Source organism: Mytilus edulis, chromosome 12, assembly GCF_963676685.1.
Source record: "Mytilus edulis chromosome 12, xbMytEdul2.2, whole genome shotgun sequence".
Lineage (NCBI taxonomy): Eukaryota > Metazoa > Mollusca > Bivalvia > Mytilida > Mytilidae > Mytilus > Mytilus edulis.
Window position 1 is genome coordinate 22,013,865 of NC_092355.1, and position 25,737 is coordinate 22,039,601.

The following is a 25,737-nucleotide window of genomic DNA, read 5'->3' on the forward strand; positions in this document are numbered from 1 at the left end:
TTATTGTGATTTGCCTTTGTGTCTGCCATATGAACATGTTCGGTTCCCGATTGTATTTAATAGTTATCCCACAAGAACGCGGTGTGGTAGTGTATGATCACCCCGATGGCCGGAGGCCAGAGGGTGATCTAACACTGACACACCAAGTCCGACTGGGATAACTATTTTACATCCCAGCTATTTTATTTAGATTGGACGACAAACATTTACAATTCATAAAATCTAGTTTAGATCGCCACACAACCATTATAATATACGTTATATATTACTATATGATGTATACCCTTTATGACCCCCGAACACGATGAGTAGATATTAAACAATGTCAACTCCTCCCACTTGCCTATCGGCCCACACTATATCGCCACTTTATAAAACAAATCGCCCACTCTTGTTCACTGACTCGCCCACCTTTTGAAAAAGTGTAAAATCAAATTGAGCAATCAGTCTGACAACTCACTTATTAACGGAAGAGGTTTAAACCCCACTCAATAAAGGTCTGCCAACTCGCCCCACTTATAAAAAGATCTTGCTTCCTTCAAGTATGTTACATTATCATGATTATTGTGATTTCATATCCAGTCCTCCTGGTGTAGTGGTATATGTCGTGGCTTGTATGCTAAAGGTCTTGAGTTCGAGTCCCAGCATATACACTGGATTTGTTCTACGTGAATTTTGATAGATAATCTTTTCCGTATAATTAATTATAAGTTTTATAGTGGATTTGACATTCCCGCCAATTGTAACAGAACAAAGGAAAGCATGCATAACAAAGAAACTCAAACTGGGGTGATCTGGTAGGGACGATCCAGCTCAGAACACCCCCGTTAGAACAAAGGAGCTGGGATGTAATTAATAGTTATACCACGATGACGCGGTGTGTCAGTGTAAGATCACCCCGATGGCCGGAGGCCAGAGGGTGATCTAACACTAACCTCATTGGTTGATATCTTTGGCGGAAGTACATGTGATACATCCTCATTCTTTCAATATCCAAGCTGTGGGAAGGTCGTGCTCCACGTGTTGTCGGCAAAGTAACTATATTCTTTAACTTTTACTTACATTTGCCTTGGTGGCAATATAGCCTTGGTGGCTTTAAGACCTTGGTGGTCATTTATATATGCCTTGGTGGCAAAAGACCTAGGTGGTCATTTATATATGCCTTGGTGGCAATAGACCTAGGTGGTCATTTTTATATGCCTTGGTGGCAATAGACCTAGGTGGTCATTTTTATGATTTTTTACATTTGCCTTGATGGCAACAATGAATTAAAAATACTAGCCTTGGGAGCGTCAAGACCTTGGTGGTCATTTATATTCGCCTTGGCGGCTTCTTGATAGAACTAGATGGTAATGTTTGACCTTGGTGGCAAACTGATGTTTTGGGATTTAGACCTTGTGTAGTTATTATCAACCCAGGTGGTCAGATATTTGTTATGCCGTGCGCCGGTTAAACGCAGGGCAAAGTGCTATCGCTATATAAAATATATGTGGAAGTGGGGGCTCTGGCCATTTTGGAAAATTGTAGTTGAAAGGAGAATAATAAATTGTTTATAGGGTAAATAGTTTCTTTTGTTACTTTTGACTGTGTTGTGGACTTTTCATTTATTTTTACATCGTACATACTGATAGAAATGCTATTTATAGACTTTGGTAGAAAAGAATTGAATTATTGAGAAAGTGGAATAATTTAGTGTGACATGTCACTTGATATTCATGTTTTTTTTTATCGGAGTGATGTGTATTGAATTATAAGGTGTCTTCGTCGAGGTCCGCGTTCAGCGGTCTGTTTGATTGTACATAGAATTGAATAGAATGTTTTTGTTTTCAGATGGTGTTACCTACAGCTTTGACAGGGTGACGAATGAAGGAGAAGTAATATGACATTGCACGATGATTCATGTCAATGAGTTTGAACAACCTTTTTAAAAGGAAAGGATTTTTTCTAATCAGAATATGGTGAGAACAAATTGCAAATGAAGTAATGTTTTGATTTCTGAAAATAGGAAAATAATGCATGGGGAAAATATTGATACTACACTAAATTATGTATGTCTGTGTTGAGAAAGGCAGAAGATGCCAATATGGGACGGTACTAAAAAAAAAAAAAAAAAAAAAAAAAAATCGGTGATGGAAGCAGCTTTATGTTCAAATGAACCTATTTAAAAGTAATGCTAATAATTTTTCCGTAATTTCATGATGTTTTCTATTGGATGTGTAATTAATTTCATTGATGTGTTGAAATATGTCGCAAAAATCTTTTTGTCATGGGAGATTAAATAATGGTTGCAATATTTTTGTTTTGTTTTGTTTTATCTAAATTAATAAATAAATACAATGTTGAATGATTTTGTATACTAGTACAAATGTATACTTAAATTTAATGTATGGTTAAATTTTTTAATTTAAATTTCTTTGTCTACAGTTCGAGGGACACTGATTCCCTAGTGGTTTTCCACGTGGATTGTAGGCAAAGGGATGTTTCCTTTTCAAAGTGTGACTAATGCTGTCTTTAGTACAAATACACAATTTGTTATTGGTTAATATATTTTCAGTAGACATGTGAAGAATCGAGTGGAAATACAATTGTCAATGTTCCTGATTATGAAGTAAAGAGTGTGTTTGATTCAACAACAGTAAAGAAAGAGACAAGCCAGCATAGTTTACACTTGGAGGTTAAGTCCCTTTGCTTACAAGCTTTCCACATGCTGAAGATGTTATTAGAATAATGACAATGTTCATTTTGATATGAGTTCATTGCCTTAACTCAACTTTTAAAAGTCTGTATGTGGTCAAATTCATGAGAATTTATTGAATTATGAACGATTTATAAAGAACTGTTTACATGCATCTTTAAATGTTTAGAAGTGTTTTAAAGTAATTTTAAAAGGAATAATATTTAATAAAAGTGTTGAATTTGTTTTGAGTATTGGGAATACTATTCCTTAAGGGAAAGCCTTGCTAGTGGTATATTTTGAGATTGGCCTGCAAATATGCTGTATGGACTATAGAGTTTTCTATGCCCATAACTTAACATGAACTGGATGCAAGATTATATCAATCACTGAGGATATGTGTATAACCTCATTGGTTGATATCTTTGGCGGAAGTACATGTGATACATCCTCATTCTTTCAATATCCAAGTGGTTGGTTTAAGGGCTATGTTTGGTCAGGCAATACATATTGCCTCTTTGGGTTGATGAGGTTCTTGATAAGTTCCCCCCTCTCCCACCCATAAGTACCAAAATGTGGATATGTTTTTATATTTATATTTCAATATTGGTTTTACATGTATGCATTTTGGGTTGATGAGCATGAGACAACATTAGAAAAACATGAGCATTACCATGGGATCATGTTGACAAAACAAACCTTCGCTTTATCGATTTTCAAGGGAAAGGTCAATTAGGGCAAGTGTATTGGCATGTTTGTGTTTGCTTTTTCATTACAACGGTAAAAATAATATTATATATCTAGGATGACAATAATGTTGATTATAATGCTTCGTTTTATGAGCTCCAGAGTAGTTTTATAACTGAAAAACAACTGTGCACTATATCCAGTGAGCTCTTCTGCATTGCATTGTGCATGGTAGTCCACATTTTGGTTTCTGAAACGTTAAGATATTATCTTGTATTCGGTTCTTTCCTCTAAAGTTTTCTATGCCCATAACTTAACATGAACTGGATGCAAGATTATATCAATCACTGAGGATATGTGTATGACACACCAAGTCCGAGTGGGATAACTATTTTACATCCCAGCTGTTTTAGATTAGACGAAAAACCATTTACAACCCATAAAATCTAGTTTAGAACGCCACACAACCATTATAATATACTTTTTACATTACAATATGATGTATACCCTTTTGACCCCCGAACACGATGAGTATATATCATCATAAGGTAAACTCACCCCACTGGCCAATTGTCCCAACCTATATCGCCACTTTATGAAAAAAATCGCCCCACTCTTGTTTACCGACTCGCCTCACTTTTTGAAGTGTAAAATCAAACTGAACAATCACTGACAACTCACTTATTAACGAAAAGGGTTTAAACCCCACTGAATAAAGGTCTGCCAACTCGCCCCACTTATAAAAATATCTTGCTTTCTTTAAGTATGTTAAATTACTGATAGTACGTATCCAGTCGTCCTGGTGTAGTGGTTGTGTTGTGGCTTGATATGCTAAAGGTCTTGAGTTCGAATCCCAGCATATACACTGGATTTTTTTCTACGTGAATTTTGATAGATAGTCTTTTCCGTATAATTGTATATTTAATTATCAGTTTTATAGTGGATTTGACATTCCCGCCAAAATGTTACAGAACAAAGGAAAGCATGCATAAGAAAGAAACTCAAACTGGGGTGATCTGGTAGGGGTGATCCGGCTCAGATCACCCCTGTTAGAACAAAGGAGTTGGGATGTAAATCATTATAGCTTCTGATATTCACCGATACGATTGTGTTCCTTTCAGAGTTCTGGGTTTTTAACTCGATTTCTATTTGCTATCGATTAATGAGATTTAACTAACTTGCAATTTGCATAATTATATACTGAACGACTTTTAAAACGCAACACTCATTTTATTGATTTTTTTTTTACCAAATGTTGTTTGATTCTCTTACAACTACTTTTCATGCTTATCATACTTCTTTCTCTTTGCAAAAGATCAAAATCTGACTTATTGAGTATAGTGGTTATTGAACATACCAAATTTGTGAAGTCGCATGAATTTCTTAATGCGAAATTTGGGACCCATGAAAGATTATTTCAGCTTTTTTTGTTTTTTGAAACAGTTCTTTCAATCCTTTGTCACACTTAAATCAGTTTAAAATTGTTGCATCTCCATATTGCCAAGACTAAGAAATATTAAACTGAATCAGCCCTTAAGAATACTGCAAACAGGAAAACACAAACGTACTGCAACCATACTGTATGACTTCAAAAAAACGTCTTACTGTCCTTTCGACAACGATACAAGTAGACAAAATTTGTTGCTAACCATCAATGAACAGATCAACGTGTAGTGCCAATTAAACGTCAACATAATTTTGATTACGTAACATCATTTGCCAGACATGTTTACGGCCGCAACGTCAACTGCTAATCAAATTGCCGAATGTCATTGCGTACATATGCATTCCATAAATGTTTGCCATCATCTAAATTGCCAAAAATTCGACTGAAGGAAAACCTTTAAAGCCCTTAAGTTCCAACCACATAATTGCCAAACCCAATTAATGGGTTTAACAAATGCAAAATCAAAATGTGTAAAACAGAACCCAAATCACGTCAGACAGAATATGTTGACCATTCTGACAATCATTTTGGCATTTATAACAGGCAGTCATCACTTTTGACGATGACACATTCATTCAAAAATAACAAAACAATAATCTAGTGCTGCGTTTTTGAAGTCGATCAGTATACAATGTAACAAGCATAAATTACGGTGAAAACCCTACACTGTTTCCCGAAGTGTTGAAACATTATAGATAACCTATTAATTGCTATTTTTGGAGACATCGTAAATGAATTCATCGTATTTCTGGTCATCTAGGAATAAAATTCGTCGAGTAGCTTAATGTTGGAAACTATCACATAAAAAAGATCAAGAAAAATAAGAAATAAAAGCGACTCATGTTTTTTTTTTTTTTTTCATAAAAATACAATATATAACGCATTTTCTATTGGGCATTTTGGAAAATTTCAATCAAACAAAAATGAAGTAATGTAAATGTATATAGTCTTGTTGTTCGTAGATAACACTATATGATAAACAATGTAAAGCAATATGACACGTAATATTCTACTAACATTTTGTATTAAAATGAAGTAAAAGATATCACAAGGATATTTAAAAGAGGGACGAAAGATACCAGAGGGACAGTCAAACTCATAAATCAAACTGACAACGCGTGGCTAAAAAATGAAAGAAGACAAACAGACAAACATGTTCAAACACTCATCTTTTAAAAACAAACTACATTATTGGTAGGTTCGATGAGGTACGATGGTTGAAATGAAAATCGAATAATTGCTGCCTCCGCTGGAAATGAGGGTTTGCTAAATTACGTTATTAATTATCATTGCAATTGGTTTCCCTACAAAAGAAATCAGATGTTACACAACCCCCTTTTCTGACTAGACCCGACTCACACTGCTATCTTCTGCTTTACAAAATAAACTTTATTCCCTAAAAACAAAATACAAGTTTACAGAAAAACATAATGTATAAATACAAAAACAGTATTGAGGTAAACAAATGCAGTACACTATTCTAAAAGGAAAGTACAAAATATTTTGTAACATGTATAACACTAGATTTAACTCATTAGATAGAAACCAGTACAATGATTATGCATTTACGTTTACATGGAGGGACTTACTTTGTTATTACTACACTTGATAAATATTTTTTTCTGACAATCGCGATGTCAACATATCTCAAACTTGTGACTCATGTGTTATTTGAATACTGTCATATTTTGTATTTTTAGGATGAAACACCATTTACAATAAAAATGTTACAGCCTTTGACAAATTATCGTCATACACTCAATTATCTGTACTAAATTTCGTTGGGATTTATAAATTTCTGACACGTCTGTAACTTATTTTTGTATGAATCGATCAGATTAGTTGGGTCCTTTTCAATTGTTTTATTTATTGTTTGTTCATATGTTATTCTGCTATGCTTTCTGTATAAAACTGAAGTCATGTCCTATCTGATTGGTGGATAATGATTGTAATAAATATTTGATGATAGGTGGATCAAAACTAGAGATAAATCAGGTATAACTTTAATTCAAGACATTGATAAGCATAAAAGTCAATTGGAAATTTTGTACTGAATTTACCCCTACGTGTATACCTGTAAAAAACGATTTAATGAATAAAAAGCTAGATATTTTATGTTTTAGTATATTTTCATTTGTGAATAAACAATAGCAAAATGTTTCCGAATGCGATGCCATTGTCAACATAGGACCCAAAAAATACAAAGTTAACGTCAACAAGACAGATCATCTAAACGAATCAGCAAATCTTGACTTAATACATTGTACTGTTTTAAACTATTTACGATTATTAAGCTTGACACTATTGGCTTTTGCTTAATATTACTTAAACTAGAGGCTCTTCAGAGCCTGTGTCGCTCACCTTGGTATATGTGCATATTAAACAAATTACACAGATGGATTCATGACAAAATTTTGTTTTGGTGATGGTGATGTGTTCGCTATAGAACCAGGTTTAATCCACCATTTTCTACATTTGAAAATGCCTGTACCAAGTCAGGAATATGACAGTTTTTGTCCATTCGTTTTTGATGCGTTTTGTTATTTGATTTTGCCATGTGATTATGGACTTTCCCAATTGATCTTCCTCTAAGTTCAGTATTTTTGTGATTTTACTTTGTAGATCTTACTTTATTTAACATTCTTGCTATTTACAATTTTCTCCATCTATAATAAACTTTGCCCTTTCATTACAGAGGATTTGTTTTTAAATGTACAAAAATTTACCAAATTAATGAAATTTGTAAAAAATTGATTTAAAAGGGCAATAACTCCTTAAGGGGTCAACTGACCATTTTGATCAAGGTGACTTATTTGTAGATCTTACTTTGCTTAACATTATTGCTGTTTACAGTTTATTTCTATCTATAATAGTATTCAAGATAATATCCAAAAATGGCAAAATTTCTTTAAAAATTACCAATTGGTGGGCAGCAACCCAACAACAAGTTGTCCAATTCATCTGATAATTTCAGGGCAGTTAGATATTGACCTGATAACCAATCCAACCGTTGTCAGATTTGCTCTAAATGCAGAGTGATAAGCCAAAATCTACATTTTACCCCTATGTTATATTTTTAGACATGGCGGCAATTTTTGTTGGTTGGCCGAGTCACCGCACACATTTTTCAAACTACAAACCCTAATAATGATTGTGGCCAAGTTTGATTTGATTTGGTCCAGTAGTTTCAGAGGAGAAGATTTTTGTAAAAGATAACAATTTTTTTTTTTAAATTGGTAAAATTGACTATAAAGAGCAATAACTCCTTAAGGGGTCAACTGACTAATTTAGTCAGTCAAATTATTTGTAGATCTTACTTGCTGAACATCATTGCTGTTTACAGTTTATCTCTATCTATAATACTATTCAAGATAATAACCAAAAACGACAAAATTTCCTTAAAATTACCAATTCAGGGGCAGCAACTCAACAACCAGTTGTCTGATTCATCTGAAAATTTGCACTGAGGCAAATATAACATCGGTCACGTTATAATCGCACGGAGTGCCTTCTGGATTGGGTATACAGAATGTATGATAATGAACAAAAAGAGGGGACAGGAATAATGTGATGCTAAGATATAGACTATAAGATAAAATTGCAGAAATAAATTTAAAAAACACCACTAAAACAGTAATATTTATTTCAGAAATAAATCATATTTGGAAGAGCGAAAAATTGCGCTTTATGTGTATGTAACCAATAGTAGGGAAAATTGAACTTTTCATTGATTTTAGCTATGCCAATTCGTTACTATCAGTTTTGTTTTTTCTATTTAAAAGCATGAGTATTTTTACATCTTTGGTCTTTGGTTTTTGATTACGAAACAACATCATGTATGAGCTAAAATGAACTAGGGCTGTTTTCCCGTCCTTCGCAACGTGTATTCTAAAAAAGTTCTAACTATCAAAATACTTCTCCAAACAGTAGACAAGGTTTCGTTACGTTAGCATTTTTTTCGAAATGGCGACAAAATGGATAACGTTGTACTGAACTTTGATAAATAGGCAAGACAGTTATCTCATTTTCCGTCGCTGTTTATGTCGGTCACATTTAGTCTGTGGTTTTATTACTTTTTATAATTAAGAATAACATTGTAAAATCTACATGGTAAATTTATGAAACTGTCCAGCAGTTTGTTAAGGATAGATAGATAGTATAATGGCAAAACTGTACGATTTCATTTTCCTTACTTCACTGTTTCAGACAAAATTGACCGTTTCAGAATCTAAAGGACTATGGGTAATTTCATTTTTCGTACACCAAAACGAAAAACACGTCACGACATTGGTTGAATTTTCATTGTCTTGGACGTTTTCAACCAATCACGACGTTTTGCTGTACACTTTTGAAAATATTACCCAGAATTTATTAGATTCTTAAACGGCAAATTGTGTTATATCAGGACCTTTTGGAGTTTGCCTCGAAGGAAACACATACAAAAGAGCTAAATAAGACTTATCACCGGGTTTATACTAGCATGAACAGGACGATTTGTATCATACACTGAACAGGATAAGCTTAGGCTTTCAGAGATCCTGAGGTATCCCCTTTTTGTTGGGTTTTGTTGCTTAGTAAATAATTATCTATGCAGTGTTTTGAAGACTTGTCGTTTGCTTGATTTCCGTTCTTTGCCATTCCATTGTCAGTTTATTTCAAACTTATGAGTTTGAATATATCTTTGGTATTTTCCTCCTCTCTTCCATTTGTACGCTCAGTAATTAATAATCAGGAATAAATATAACATTTAATCCTGGTATCTATGATGTGTTTATTGAATTTCCGACAACAGTGTATCATTCTATGTTTTTATTTTATTTTCATCTAACACCATTTGATACTCATTTCATTATTTTTATTAACAAACTATTTCCATGATTTCTACATGTGAATGCCTTGATTGTTGTTGTTTGTACTCTGTTCAAGTTGTTTTTGCACCGATGATGTTCTTCTTCCTATTCTCAGACACTGTGTCAGTGGTGTCAATCATCCGATATATGTTTATTATTTTGCCATTTAGGGAAATAATCTTGACCCATTAATGATGATTTCTCCTCAAAAAGTCATCATTTCATCGTGCTTTAAACTGTTAACAACTTCAACATTCGTTTATAAACAATTCGTCGGTGGCGCTCGAATTAAATCAAATTATCATTCTTCAATAATGATATTGATTCGAATGCTTTGAAGTACAAAGAAAGTGACGTGATGAATGTGACCTACAGAATTAGACTATTTAACGGATTTGTAATAACATGAGCAACATGACGAGTGCCACATGTGAAGCAAGATCCGATAACCATTCCGGATCACTTGAGATCACCCCAAGTTTATGGTGGGGTTCCTGTTGCTTAGTCTCTAGTATTCTATGTTGTGTCTTGTGTACTATTATTTGTCTGTTTGTCTTTTTTATTTTAGCCATGGCGTTGTCAGTTTATTTTCGATCTATAAATTTGACTGTCTCTTTGGTATCCTTTGCCCCTCTTTTGAAGCAGTCATTATGTTTTTCATACATGCATATATATCTACAGCTGCAAGGCAGAATTATATCAAACTGATTTGAAAATAAAAAAACTTTTTTTTCTGGGTTCGCCCTGATGAGGAAATTTTAAAACTAAAATGTTAAAGCTAAGTCTGTTTAACTACTGAAACAAGGAAAGAGCTAACATGAACCGTAAACATAGCATAATTTATCAAAGTCTAACTTGGCCTGAGGTAACTGAAACCTTCATTTCACTATATTTGATGGGGTAAACGTCCACCAAAAGCCGCATTAACTCAGTGGTGGAAAAAAAAATCGCATTTGTTTAAATAATTGCGTTCAAAGCTTGTATCTTGATTAACATTCTGAAGGGACAATCACAATCAAATATCTATTGTCGTGTGTATGAAAAAAAAGAGCATTATGATACCCACATTTATTGACAGATAAAACAGTTGAAGTCTGTTATTCCAAAATACATATATTCATACAGATTACTTAAAGTTTCAGTTAGGGAAATTATCAATCAGTAGTATTTGGCATCCAAATTATCAGTCCCTATGATGAATACCTACCGAGATACATTGTTAAAAAATATTTGATAAAGGAAGAAAACATAACTCATAGCAAATAATTAGCCATGACAGACAAAACAAAGATTTTTTTTATTAAAGTTATTCGAGAAATAATTCCAATGTCTTGCATCATCCTGATTTACAACACAAACAAGTTGTACATGTTAGATGTTGTTTTTGTATCTTCTAATATTCTGTCTTCTTCCATGATAGCTTCTGCTATTCAGTCTTCTTCCGTGATATCTACTGCTATATTCAGTCTTCTTCTATGATATCTACTGCTATTCAGTCTTCTTCCTTGATATCTACTGCTATTCAGTCTTCTTCCATGATATCTACTGCTATTCAGTCTTCTTCCATGATATCTACTGCTATTCAGTCTTCTTCCTTGATATCTACTGCTATTCAGTCTTCTTCCGTGATATCTACTGCTATTCAGTCTTCTTCCATGATATCTACTGCTATTCAGTCTTCTTCCTTGATATCTACTGCTATTCAGTCTTCTTCCATGATATCTACTGCTATTCAGTCTTCTTCCTTGATATCTACTGCTATTCAGTCTTCTTCCTTGATATCTTTTCCATTCTCTTGCTTTCATTTTTCTTGATTCTACACGATAAAGAAATAAGAAGAAAAATATCATTCAAATATTTTCCTTTATTTATTAATTTTAAAAAGTAGAAAAAAATATGCTTTGGGTATTAATCAGACATTTTATATCCATAGTTTCAATATACTAATAAAGTAATGAAACTTTCAAAACTTTTCGTCTATCCTTCCTGTTAAACAAGCGTTTTAATACATTTGATGTATGTTATTTACACGAGATGATATGATTCACCAAATAGGTTAAAAAGTAAAATCATAAAAATACTGAACTCTTAGGAAAGTTCTAATCGAATGGCAAAATTAAAAGCTAAAACACATCAAGCAGAACTGTTAATGAATTTACCATAACAACTAATTAACTTAATCAATCGGCCAAAGATATCGGAGGTTAAAAACATGGATACAACACTTACTTTAGGACAACAGAAGTAAATCAATTCTAAAATCTTATCAACCTTGATCAGCGTTATTTACATTAATGCTAACTTACCTGAACATAATTCTAAGGTACAAATCACAGAGACTGTGAAAGAACCAATACAACCTTGTCCATTGTTAGAAGCTAGTGGGCTGTCACAACTCCTCTTTCTATATCTTATACCATTACCACATGTGACAGAACATGGTCCAGTCGACCAGGAACCCCACTGACCATCAACTTTAATATATGAAACTTTAGTTGAATTTGTTTTCAAATTGTATCTAAATATTTGATATTTGACAGGAACCCCACTGACCATCAACTTCAATAGATGAAACTTTATTTAAGAATTGAATGCTCTTTTTTGTTAATTTATTGGGATGTAAAAGCGTTGACCGAAGTACATTTTGTATGAAGCACGGAAGCGTTTCATACTAAAAATGTGCGCACGGTCAACGCTTTTACAACCCTATAAAGTTACAAAAAGGCATTCAATACTTATAATTACATTTTTACCTATAGGATCATGAAAACATGCCTTTAATCAAGTTTTTATTTCATTTACCTGCGCACTTGCATTTCTTGTGGGACCTCGTGTCATCATGAATGAAAAGTTGCATTGTGTAATGCAATTGATTAAGGAATATCACGAGATTGCTAGTTAGCCAATCAGAATAACGTATTATAATGAAACATACATCTAATGTAATTATTTGAATTTGTTTTCAAATTGTATCTACATATTTGATATTTGACAGAATTATTGTTTCAAAACTTTCATATTTTTAGTATTACACAATGTCGATTAATGAAAAAAAGGTAAAGACGATTAACCAACTTTAAGTAAAAAAACACAAAAATGTTAGAAATAACATATATCCATTAAAATGGTTGTGAGTGACTTTACAATGTATGTCGTTTGTCACAACAATGATCGTCTTTACATTGAATGTTTTACCTAGGTCAACAATATTTCCTCTGAACTGATGTATGGGTCGACCTCCACAAGGAAACCTCAAAACAACATGAACTAGGATTTTTTAAAAGAATAAAAAGTCATATCCATCTCCGTTTATTGGTGAGATGCATGAATATTTTGACAATTAATGAAGTTCGCTGCTCTGTTTCAAAATAACACGCTTTCTATAAAATTATTATATATAGATGGGGATTAACAAAGGAACCATAAGAGCGAAAAAATATATCGGCCTGTGTGCTTTTTTTTTTTTTTTAGATATTAGCCATTGAATGTTTGGCTGGAAAATTTTGTCTCTTGATTTTTCATAGCTTTATCATTGTCAAGTTTAAGTTTCTAAAAACTGTTAAAAAATAGCAAAGATTTTATAAGACTTTTACAGATGGCTTATGATAATATATGTAAAAGATTGATGAAAAGAAAAAAGGGGGTTAACCATGAAAACAATTAAGACATTCAAATATATAAAACCAGAGGATTCCGAAAATCTGGTAGAAACTCCAAAACATGACAAGCCAACACCCTTAAATCGAAGTTCCGTAATAGTTTAGTATTTGTTCTTTTAGTCTCATTGACCATGTTGACTTACAAATTAATTGTATAAATCAGTTTTACACAGACATGGGTTATATTTCGAATCCCGTACAAACAATTACCTGGACAATCATTTAAGCTGCAATCCGATGTATCTACACTCGATCCATTACATGTTTGACCATCCACAGAAGGAACTGGATTGTCACAAGCTCGATTTCTGGATTGAATACCGTTTCCACATGTGACAGAACATATTGGGTTCGACCAGGAGCCCCATCCGCCGTCAACTTTCAAAAATAAATAAATTCTATCTAAATGATCTCTTAACTTTACAATGAATAACAAAGTTATGTTTCTTTACAATTTTTAGTTGATTTTTTCACATTTTACAGGGAACTTATCTTACAAAGATATGTCTTAAATGTAATAAATGGCATGTTTTAATGCCTATGCTTGTAATCTATGAATACTTTGTAACTCACATGAATCAACAGCGATATGTTTGGTAGGGTATTACATAATGATATAACCTATATAATAAAGTTCAACATATGATTTATGTTATAATACCATTAGAGATTCAGAAAAAAATACCACCTGCAAATTATGATATAACCAATGAATTTGATACATGGTTTTTAAATCAGACATGGATTTCATTTTGAACCCCGTACAAACAAATACCTGGACAAACTCTTAAGCTGCAATCCGATGTATCTACACTCGACCCATTACATGTTTGGCCATCCGCAGAAGGAACTGGACTGTCACATGATCGATTTCTGGATTGAATACCGTTTCCACATGTAACCGAACATATTGGGTTTGACCAGGAGCCCCATCCGCCGTCAACTATAAAAATAAATGAAGGTTATCAAAGTATCTCTTAATTTTGTTATGAATAACAAATTTATATTTCTTTACAATTTTTTAGTTGATTTTTTTCCATTTGACAGGGACCTTATCTTACAAAGAAATGTCTTAAATGTCTTAAATGACATGTTTTTAATGTCTGTGCTTGTAATCTATGAATAATTTGTAGCTCACATCAATCAACAGCGATATGTTTGGTATGGTATTACATAATGATATAACCTTTCTAATAAAGTTCAACATATAATATATATTATAATACCATTAGTGATTTAGGAGAAATACCAATTGTGATATAACCAATGAATTTGATACATGATTTTTTTCAAAACAGACATGGATTTCATTTTGAACCCCGTACAAACAAATACCTGGACAATCCCTTAAGCTGCAATCCGATGTATCTACACTCGACCCATTACATATTTTGCCATCCGCAGAAGGAACTGGACTGTCACAAGCTCGATTTCTGGATTGAATACCGTTTCCACATGTGACAGAACATATTGGGTTCGACCAGGAGCCCCATCCGCCGTCAACTTTCAAAAATAAATAAATTCTATCTAAATGATCTCTTAACTTTACAATGCATAACAAATTTATGTTTCTTTACAATTTTTAGTTGATTTTTTTCACATTTTACAGGGAATTATCTTACAAAGATATGTCTTAAATGTAATAAATGGCATGTTTTAATGCCTATGCTTGTAATCTATGAATACTTTGTAACTCACATGAATCAACAGCGATATGTTTGGTAGGGTATTACATAATGATATAACCTATATAATAAAGTTAAACATATGATTTATGTTATCATACCATTAGAGATTCAGAAAAATACCACCTGCAAATTATGATATAACCAATGAATTTGATACATGGTTTTTAAATCAGACATGGATTTCATTTTGAACCCCGTACAAACAAATACCTGGACAATCTCTTAAGCTGCAATCCGATGTATCTACACTCGACCCATTACATGTTTGGCCATCCGCAGAAGGAACTGGACTGTCACATGATCGATTTCTGGATTGAATACCGTTTCCACATGTAACCGAACATATTGGGTTCGACCAGGAGCCCCATCCGCCGTCAACTATAAAAATAAATAAAGGTTATCAAAATATCTCTTAATTTTGTTATGAATAACAAATTTATATGTCTTTACAATTTTTTAGTTGATTTTTTCCATTTGACAGGGACCTTATCTTACAAAGAAATGCCTTAAATGTCTTAAATGACATGTTTTTAATGTCTGTGCTTGTAATCTATGAATAATTTGTAACTCACATCAATCAACAGCGATATGTTTGGTATGGTATTACATAATGATATAACCTATCTAATAAAGTTCAACATATAATATATGTTATAATACCATTAGAGATTCAGGACAAATACCAATTGTGATATAACCAATGAATTTGATACATGATTTTTTTCAAAACAAACATGGATTTCATTTTGAACCCCGTACAAACAAATACCTGGACAATCCCTTAAGCTGCAATCCGATGTATCTACACTCGACCCATTACATATTTTGCCATCCGCAGAAGGAATTGGACTGTCACAAGATCGGTTTCTGGATTGAATACCGTTCCCACATGTGACGGAACAAGTTGGGTTCGACCAGGAGCCCCATCCGCCGTCAACTTTCAAAAATAAATAAATTCTATCTAAATAATTTCTTAATTTATAATGAATAACAAATAAATGTTTCTTTACAATTTTTTAGTCGATTATTTTCACATTTTAGAAGGAACTTATCTTACAAAGAAATGTCTTAAATGTCTTGAATGGTATGTTTTGAAGGTCTTTGCTTGTTATCTATGAATACTTTGTAACTCAAACGAATCAACAGTGTTATGTTTGGTATGGTAAATCAGAAATGGGTTTCATTTTGAACCCCGTACAAACAAATACCTGGACAATCTCTTAAGCTGCAATCCGATGTATCAACATTCGACCCATTACAAGTTTGACCTCCTAAAGAAGGAACTGGACTGTCACAAGATCGATTTCTGGATTGAATACCGTTTCCACATGTAACCGAACATATTGGGTTCGACCACGTGCCCCATCCGCCGTCGACTTAAAAAAAAAAAAGTTTCTTCTAATTGATCTCTTTATGTTGTAATGAATATTAAAAAGATAATGCTTTACAATTAATACGGGGATTATCTTTATGTTTCCCATTGAACTTTCTGTTAACAAATTATGTCATAAATATCATGTCTTAATTGGCAGAGCTTGTATTCTATCAATTATTTTAAACTCACATAACGATTAAATTTTATGATGGTATTATATACCTGAAATATTGTATAAGATCAGAAAATGATAGAAAAATAGTTTAAACTACTAAGCTTTCTTTTCACCGTTATAGACACTTTTATCTAGAACATTTTGAAAAACTGTAACGAATTTTTCTTGTATGATATTGCATTCACCGCACTAGACAATTTGCCGTTTCAGAATCTAATGTATTCTGGGTAATATTTTCAAAAGCGTACACCAAAACGTCCTGATTGGTTAAAAATGTCATAAACAATAGAAATTTAACCAATGGCGTGACGTTACTTTCATTTTGGGGTACGATTCATGAAATTACCCATCATGCTTTAGAATCTGAAACGGCCAATTTCAGACGAAGTTTTGTGTTTGCATGTTTTTTTATTTTCATATTTAACGTATGAATATCATATATTTGTTTATATCGAAAATCTTGATATGTAAGGATTAAATGATTTTTTTTTAATTCATACGAAATGAAAGCAAGTGACCATCATATATTTAGCAGTAAGCATTTTTGCGATGCAAAATGAGAGAATCACTGCTTTTTATTCGTATAAACATGAATAAATACAAATAACATTTCAATTCTACAGCAAAATTAGCTCCTTTTTCATAGTATACAATTGTGATTGTTTTATACCATCACACAGTTTATTACGAACAAGTTATGGTTATTATAAGTCGATTATAAACTATAATGTATATTGAAATGACGACTGTGTGCCCTTTTCTTCTAGCACAACTATGGATTGGTTTACTCTTTCAATTAAGCTACTACATACTAACCTGGGCACTTTGATAAATCAATTTCATCTAAATCAGTACTTGTTTGAAAATCAGTGCAATCGCCTTCAAATACCTTAAGCTTGGTTTGATTAGACCACCAGTCAATCAAATCAGTCATCTTGCAGCATACCAATGGATTATATCTAAGATACCTTCAACGTGAACAAATACATTTATTTGAATATTCGATAAGTATATTTTCGTTCTTCACCTAATCTTTCTTTGGTAAAGGAGTAGGTCCAGTAAGACCCCTTTTTGGCCCCAAAATATAGCAGTTTTTAAAAAATGTTAAAATATAAACTTTTAGTTATTTTTTTAGAAAGTAGAAGGCTTCTGCTACATAATTGTGGGCTGTTTTTTTTACTATAGAACGCACACATATCGGGTACTAGCATCATTAAGTCATGCTAAATTACTGAAATCTTCACAATTTTAGCATTTAAGTTAAATTTTTGACGGTTTTCGTCTTAAATGAAAGTGGCCGCATTTTTGTTAAATTTTAATAATGAAATATAAATTGTATTTGATGATAATACATAATATATATAAAGGTTGAGGATGAACGCGGATGCGGCCACTTTCATTTTTGACAAAAACCATCTGAAAAGTGACATGTTTTGGAATATTTGATAGATTTTTCATATTTAAGCTTGAATCGGAGAGTTTTTAATGACTAAAACAGTTGAAATATTTCACATAAACTAATTAAATCAACTGAAATAGACACTAAAGTGTTTAAAAAGTGTTCAAAATCTTTCGTCAGATGAACCTGAAATTTGAGGCCAAAATCGGCCCTTACCGTACCTACTCCTTCCTCGTTCTTCACCTTAACGTATACTTCCTTTTGAATGATTTTTTTTAAATGCAACGTGTTATTGCTAAAGAAATTAAACACTTCTTCATAATCGTTTGTCGTCCTATTGAATAAATATATTATTCTCTGTGGAGTTTATTCACTGGGACATTTACATTTCTCCAATCATTGATTAATTTATCCGAAGAGAATAAGTATTCTCTAAGTAAATAATAATACGTGTATCAACTCACAAAAATTGCATGTGATGTTGTATTCATACATTATCAATCATATATTTTCAATCTCTTCGATATACACACTGATTTAAACATAAAACAGTTGATTTTTGACAAAACTTTAGCGTTGTCCTATTTATATTTTGTTTGTGTGTGTTTGACAAATAAAAATGTAAAACAACAATGTTTAAATTAAGGCCTTCCTAAAAATATTCTATGAGTAGACAAACACAAAAAAAAAAAATCAACGCAAAATTATCTATATTGTAGATAATTGTTCTTTTCTGGTAAATTTATTAAAGAATGATGTAAAAACTTATCGGTCAGAACCATACCTATTGTAGTTTTCAATGGGACAGTACATTTTTCAAAAATTTAAATTGACTCAGGTAATGCTACTCAAAGTGGGGACGTGTTTTATTTCCTTCTCAAACCAACAAAATAAAAACAAGAATGTGTCCCCGTACACGGATGCCCCATCCGCACTATCATTTTCAATGTTCAGTGGACCCTGAAAATGGGGAAAATCTTTAATTTGGCATTGAAATTAGAAAGATCACATCATAGAGAACATGTATACTAAGTTTCAAGTTGATTGGATTTCAACTTCGTCAAAAACTACCTACACCAAAAACTTTAACATGAAGCGGGACGAACGGACCGACGGACAGGCCAGAAAACATAATGCCCATAAATGGGGCATAAAACCTGCTTGATACGATAAAGATAAAATTAATTACCAATTAGGGTTGAATGAAAAGATACTAAGATTGATTTGAAATACTAAAAGATCATTGTAATTCATTTAACAGATACATATAATTTGACAGATATGTTGACTACTAAAAGTAAAATTCTTTCAACGAAGAATGATAATTTTGTTCCAATTATGCAATAATGCATAATGAGTTCTAAGAATATATGAAATACAAAAAATAGCGTTTTAAGATATGCCAATAGTACTCACAAATATACTATATCTGTTAAATCTGCAAATACACTAGCTGATACCGTTGTCAAATCGTTATCTTTTAAATTTCTGAAATACAAATATTGCATTAAAAAACAAAATAAGGAAATACAACAAAGGATAATAATATGACATCCGATGCCATTTTTATCAGATGCCGTTTTCAGAAAGTCACACAGTTTTCCAATGGGTATTGATGTTGGCCAGCTTTTCATGCAAGGACTGTATATATGTCGGTGCTGAATATATGCCTTTTGGCTATAGTAGCAACAATTAATATTTGGATAAAGACAGCTTAAAAGTTATGTACTTTTGATTTTAAACATGTGTTATGCAAATCACTATTGGGTCTCTATTGAAAACAACACTTCAAATGTTCCATTACATGACAAAATTGATACAGCAGGTTTTTGTTGTAAGGTAAGATTGGAATAAAAGCCCTGCATATAGGCTCCATATGAGGAATTTTTGAAAACAGTGCCAAAAGCAGTACAAGGAATAGTTATGTATGCCCCGTTATGTGTATCGTTGACAACTTCTGTCATGGTGGTGTACTCTCCTATTGTAGATACTGGGAGATAACTTCTATACCTTTAGATTTGAAAGCAACAACATGGGGTAAATTAACATTGTCATTAAAGCGGGAGGTTTGGCATGCCACAAAACCAGGTTCATCCCACCATTTTTTTCTTAAAATGCCCTGTACCAAGTCAGGAAAATGGCCATTGTTATATTATAGTTCGATTCTTTGAGTGTTACATACAATTTTGTGTTTCTGTTGTGTTGTAGTTATCTTATATTTGATACGTTTCCATCAGTTTTAGTTTGCAACCCGGATTTGGTTTTTTTTCTCTATCGATTTATGTGTTTCGAACAGGGGTATACTACTGTTGCCTTTATGTAAGATACAGTGATACAGAAAAAAACTAAATAATAAATGCATTTCTCAATGACGCGCTCCTGTTTTTATCTTACACAAAACACATTAACCACAACAAATTACAAATTGTAGTTATGTAATAATGACCTCCTTTAAGTGAATGGTTTACGTTAAAATTAAATACTTACAATTCTCGCAATGATCCAAGACTTTTGAATGTATCGGGTTTTATGCTGGTTAATTTATTATCGTTTATGTTTCTGAAATGTATAAGAGGATCAATAGATCAACATAAAATTAAAAAAATAGCACGCGATCACTTGTAGTGGGTTCTAGTTGTATTACTCAGGAGCGCTTGGTTGCTTCATTTTCTGATTATGAACTTTTTTATTTGTAATGTCTGTCATATAACTCCTAGTGTATTCATTTATAAATCTATATACTTAACTTATATACCTATATGGAGACATTTCCTTTTAGAAAGATCGGTGTATTGTTTGACGGAACAACCCGGACGATACCAAGTTTCAATGAAATATGGATCAAGTCATAATATAATGGACTGTGTAAGGTCATTATGTTCTTTGATTTTAAACATGCAAAGTTAGTTTGTCAAAACTTTTAATTCATTTCATAGTAATCGTGCGTTATTGCCAATTTGGCTTTTACCGTACAATTGTCCTTAGTCATTAAAAGTTTCAAGCATAAACAATCATTTCTTCTGTTTATTAGACGCCAATGCTAAAAACGTCGTAAACGCAGAGTTTAATTTTCGGATTTTCTTTTTTATTTATCACTACAATAAAGAGACAATATGTGAGATTATTTTATAACGCAAAACTTTTCAATTCCTTTTAAAACAAGCCAAATGTTATCACATTGATGTAAAGGATTATAAAAATAATAAATTAAGACAATAAGGTTGAATCAAATCGTATTGGCAATCGAAATCTGACCACTATGACTTTCTGATATTTCTTTTACACTATCAAATTAAAACATATTCACATTTTCTATATTTGAGCAGACATGTAATTAAATGGGGCGTTTTGGGTCGAGCAATATCTCTCGTGAAGAAGAAAAAACTGCATTTCATGAAACAGGAGAAATAAAATAATTCCCTGTTTTATAGTTAATATGAGCTATACCTAAGCTATATAAGACAAAACCGTTCGGAATTTTGGGTCATCAATACTCTTCAACTTCGTATTTTTTTAGCCTTTTTTACTATTTTATTTGTAATTTTTAGCCTTTTTTTATTCGGGCGTAGTCTTTTTTCCTCGAAACGCTCGTCTTGCGTACGCAATTTAATCCTGGTATCTATGCTGATAGGGCAAGGGGTAGGTGTAATTAAAATGTCAGCATGTCATTAGAAATGATTGGCTGATTAAATATCTGAAATAAAGGTTATCCGAATATCACCTCTTATTTGGGATTTTTGAACATTACACGAGGACAACCAATTCTAAAGGAGCAAGGTGACAGATCTGATTATAATCAGATTGTAATTTGTTTGTAACAATTTGAATAAAATCTGTTCAAAAACAAGAACCCTTTCAGTATGACAGTGTTCTATTATATGCCATTATGATATAGTTCTATTATGAATTAGAAAATACGTTGAACCACAAACGTCAAAATTATTCAATCGCGTTGTGGAATGAACTATTTGTGGATTCTTATAAATTCTATATAACTTTTGGACTATTTTTAAATAACGGTCTATTTCTGAAATTACTTCTTACATACTTTTGATTTTTTAACCTTGTATGCCAATATTGCCTATGTGAAATTTTAAAATTGTTTGTATATACATTAAACGACAAGTATATGTGACGTATAAAATGTTCTGACGTCAGACACGCGAATCAATGAATGAGTTTGTGTTTGTGTGTTCTGTGAAGTTGTTCATTTTAAAATTGTTACAGGATGATAACTGATGTACCCATATTTTGACTATTTGATTTATTATGCCTGTTTAGTTCACGCATCATTGTAAAAAAACGGAATTTGACAAGACAGTCATCAAAAAGGGGGGGGGGGGTTAGCGCTATAAAAAGGTTTAATCAACCATTTTCTACATTTGAAAATGCCTGTTCCAAGTCAGGAATGTGACAGTTCTTGTCCATTCGTTTTTTGTGTGTTTTGTCATTTGATTTTGCCATGTGATTATGGACTTTCCGATTGGATTTTCCTCTGAATTCAGTATTTTTGGGATTTTACTTTTTTCATGTACGTACAATCTTAACTATTTGGAATGTTAAATTTCTCTCATTAATCTATGTTGTCAATCAGAAAGGTTCGCATTTTTTTAATTTTTACTTTGATGTTTGCATGTTGGGATAAAAAGTAAAATCACAAAAATACTGAACTTCTAGGAAAATAAAATCGGAAAGTCTTTAATTACATGGTAAAATCACATGACAAGACACATCAAAAACGAATGGACAACAACTGTCGTATTTCTGACTAGGTACAGGCATTTTCAAATGTAAAAATGGTGGATTGAACCTGGTTTTATAGAGCTTAACCTCTCACTGTGTACGACTGTCTTATCAAATTCCGTTATATTCACAACGATGCGTGAACTAAACAGACATAATAAATATCATGGGTACATCAGTAAAATACTCACAAAAGTGACAAAGAACTAAGAGTAGAGAACGCACCATCTTCTATACTCGAAATTTCGTTGGATTCCAAAAGTCTGCAAAAATATTTTAATATCATTTCATAGTTATAAAATCATACCTGATGTGAATGTCCTTTGGTTTTTTGAGTCTTTGTTTATTCCTTGGTTTTGATTGTTATTGTTTTATAGTTTCATGCTGGTTCATACAAGAGTACTAGTAAACGTACGTTCCAACGTACATCGTAATTGCCATTAAAGCGGGAGGTTTGGCATGCCACAAAACCAGGTTCATCCCACCATTTTTCTTAAAATGCCCTGTACCAAGTCAGGAAAATGGCCATTGTTATATTATAGTTCGATTCTTCGAGTGTTACATTCAATATTGTGTTTCTGTTGTGTTGTAGTTATCTTATATTTGATACGTTTTCCTCAGTTTTAGTTTGCAACCCGGATTTGGATTTTTTCTCTATCGATTTATGTGTTTCGATCAGCGGTATACTACTGTTGCCTTTATGTAAGATACAGTGATACAGAAAAAAAACAGAATAATAAATGCATTTCTCAATGACGCGCTCGTGTTTTTTTCTTTCACAAAACACATTAACCACAACAAATTACAAATTGTAGTTATGTAATAATGACCTCCTTTAAGAGAATGGTTTACGTTAAAATAAAATACTTACAATTCTCGCAATGATCCAAGACTTTTGAATGTATCGGTTTTGATGGTTGTTAATTTATTGTCGTATATGCTTCTGAAAAGTATAAGAGGATCAATTCATCAACATAACATAAAATTAAAAAACACGCGATCACTTGTAGTTGGTTCTAGTTGTATTACTCAGGAGCGCTTGGTTGCCTCATTTTCTGATTATGAACTTTTTTATTTGTAATGTCTGTCATATAACTCCTAGTGTATTCATTTATAAATCTATATACTTAACTTATATACTTATATGGAGTCATTTCCTTTTAGAAAGATCGATCTATTGTTTGACGGAACAACCCGGACGATACCAAGTTTCAATGAAATATGGATCAAGTCATAATATAATGGCCTGTGTAAGGTCATTATGTTCTTTGATTTTAAACATGCAAACTAGTTTGTCAAAACTTTTAATTCATTTCATAGTAATCGTGTGTTATTGCCAATTTGGCTTTAGTCATTAAAAGTTTCAAGCAGAAACAATCATTTCTTCTGTTTATTAGACGCCAATGCTAAAAACGTCGTAAACGCAGAGTTTAATTTTCGGATTTTCTTTTTAATTTATCATTACAATAAAGAGACAATATGTGGGATTATTTTATAACGCAAAACTTTTTAAAACCCTTTTAAAACAAGCCAAATGTTATCACATTGATGTTAAGGATTATAAAAATAATAAATTAAGACAATAAGGTTGAATCAAATCGTATTGGCAATCAAAATCTGACCACTATGACTTTCTGATATGTATTCCGTGTTACATGTTAATTGTGATTTGAGCTTAACTGTCTTTGTGTCAGTTCTGGAGTTTTCCATCCATTCATACCTTTTCTTTTACACTATCAAATTAAAACATATTCACATTTTCTATATTTGAGCAGACACGTAATTAAATGGGGCGTTTGGGGTCGAGCAATATCTCTCGTGAAGAAGAAAAAACTGCATTTCATGAAACAGGAGAAATAAAATTAATCCCCTGTTTTAAAGTTAATATGAGCAATACCTAAGCTATATAAGACAAAACCGTTCGGAATTTTGGGTCATCAATACTCTTCAACTTCGTATTTTTTTAGCCTTTTTTAATACTTTATTTGTAATTTTTAGCCTTTTTTTTTTATTCGGGCGTAGTCTTTTTTCCTTAAAACACACGTCTTGCGTACACAATTTAATCCTGGTATCTATGCTGATAGAGGAAGGGGTAGGTGTCATTAAAATGTCAGCATGTCATTCGAAATGATTGGCTGATGAAATATTTGAAATAAAGGTTATCCGAATATCACCTCTTATTTGGGATTTTTTAACATTACACGATGAAAACCAATTCTAAAGGAGCAAGGTGACAGATCTGATTATAATCAGATTGTTATTTGTTTGTAACAATTTGAATAAAATCTGTTCAAAAACAAGAACCCTTTCAGTATGATAGTGTTCTATTATATGCCACTATGATATATTTCTATTATGAATTAGAAAATACGTTGAACCACAAACGTCAAAATTATTCAATCGCGTTGTGGAATAAACTATTTGTGGATTCTTATAAATTCTATATAACTTTTGGACTATTTTTAAATAACGGTCTATTTCTGAAATTACTTCTTGCATACTTTTGATTTTTTAACCTTGTATGCCAATATTGCCTATGTGAAATTTTAAAATTGTTTGTATATACATTGGACGACAAGTATATGTGACGTAGAAAATTTTCTAACATCAGACACGCGAATCAATGAATGTGTTTGTAGATAGATGTTTGTGTGTTCTGTTAAGTTGTTCATTTTAAAATTGTTACAGGATGATAACTGATGTACCCATATTTTGACTATTTGATTTATTATGCCTGTTTAGTTCACGCATCATTGTAAATATAACGGAATTTGACAAGACAGTCATCAAAAGGGGGCGGGTTTAGCGCTATAAAAAGGTTTAATCCACCATTTTCTACATTTGAAATGCCTGTTCCAAGTCAGGAATGTGACAGTTCTTGTCCATTCGTTTTTGATGTGTTTTGTCATTTGATTTTGCCATGTGATTATGGACTTTCCGATTGGATTTTCCTCTGAGTTCAGTATTTTTGTGATTTTACTTTTTTCATGTACGTACAATCTTAACTATTTGGAATGTTAAATTTCTCTCATTATTCTAT

General features: G+C 32.3%; 1 protein-coding gene and 1 long non-coding RNA gene across 11 annotated transcripts in view; one reads left to right on the top strand and one right to left on the bottom strand.

The window, feature by feature from the left end:
- Window positions 1–931: 931 nt before the first annotated feature.
- LOC139498024 (uncharacterized) lies at window positions 932–2,918 on the top strand. 2 transcript variants are annotated; one of them, XR_011657792.1, is made up of 3 exons: window positions 932–1,034; window positions 1,831–1,958; window positions 2,555–2,918. It is a non-coding gene; the product is annotated as an uncharacterized lncRNA (long non-coding RNA). The 2 variants fall into 2 exon arrangements; XR_011657791.1 differs by having other exon boundaries at window positions 941–1,958.
- Window positions 2,919–10,711: 7,793 nt separating this feature from the next.
- The window catches only part of LOC139498025 (coadhesin-like), a 56,616-nt gene continuing 41,590 nt past the window's right edge, over window positions 10,712–25,737 (bottom strand). For 4 of the 9 annotated variants that reach the window (XM_071286321.1, XM_071286320.1, XM_071286319.1 and 1 more), the window contains exons 5-17: window positions 23,569–23,640; window positions 22,889–22,960; window positions 20,442–20,513; window positions 19,371–19,442; window positions 17,372–17,523; window positions 16,214–16,381; window positions 15,775–15,942; window positions 15,216–15,383; window positions 14,653–14,820; window positions 14,093–14,260; window positions 13,528–13,695; window positions 11,965–12,132; window positions 10,712–11,474 (exon numbers count right to left, since the gene is read on the bottom strand). In XM_071286321.1, coding sequence (XP_071142422.1) covers window positions 11,089–11,474; window positions 11,965–12,132; window positions 13,528–13,695; window positions 14,093–14,260; window positions 14,653–14,820; window positions 15,216–15,383; window positions 15,775–15,942; window positions 16,214–16,381; window positions 17,372–17,523; window positions 19,371–19,442; window positions 20,442–20,513; window positions 22,889–22,960; window positions 23,569–23,640 — 2,002 coding nt within the window. In that variant the 3' untranslated portion in view covers window positions 10,712–11,088. The remainder of the gene's footprint in view (window positions 11,475–11,964; window positions 12,133–13,527; window positions 13,696–14,092; window positions 14,261–14,652; window positions 14,821–15,215; window positions 15,384–15,774; window positions 15,943–16,213; window positions 16,382–17,371; window positions 17,524–19,370; window positions 19,443–20,441; window positions 20,514–22,888; window positions 22,961–23,568; window positions 23,641–25,737) is intronic. The other 5 variants (XM_071286324.1, XM_071286323.1, XM_071286326.1 and 2 more) reach the window with 4 other exon arrangements.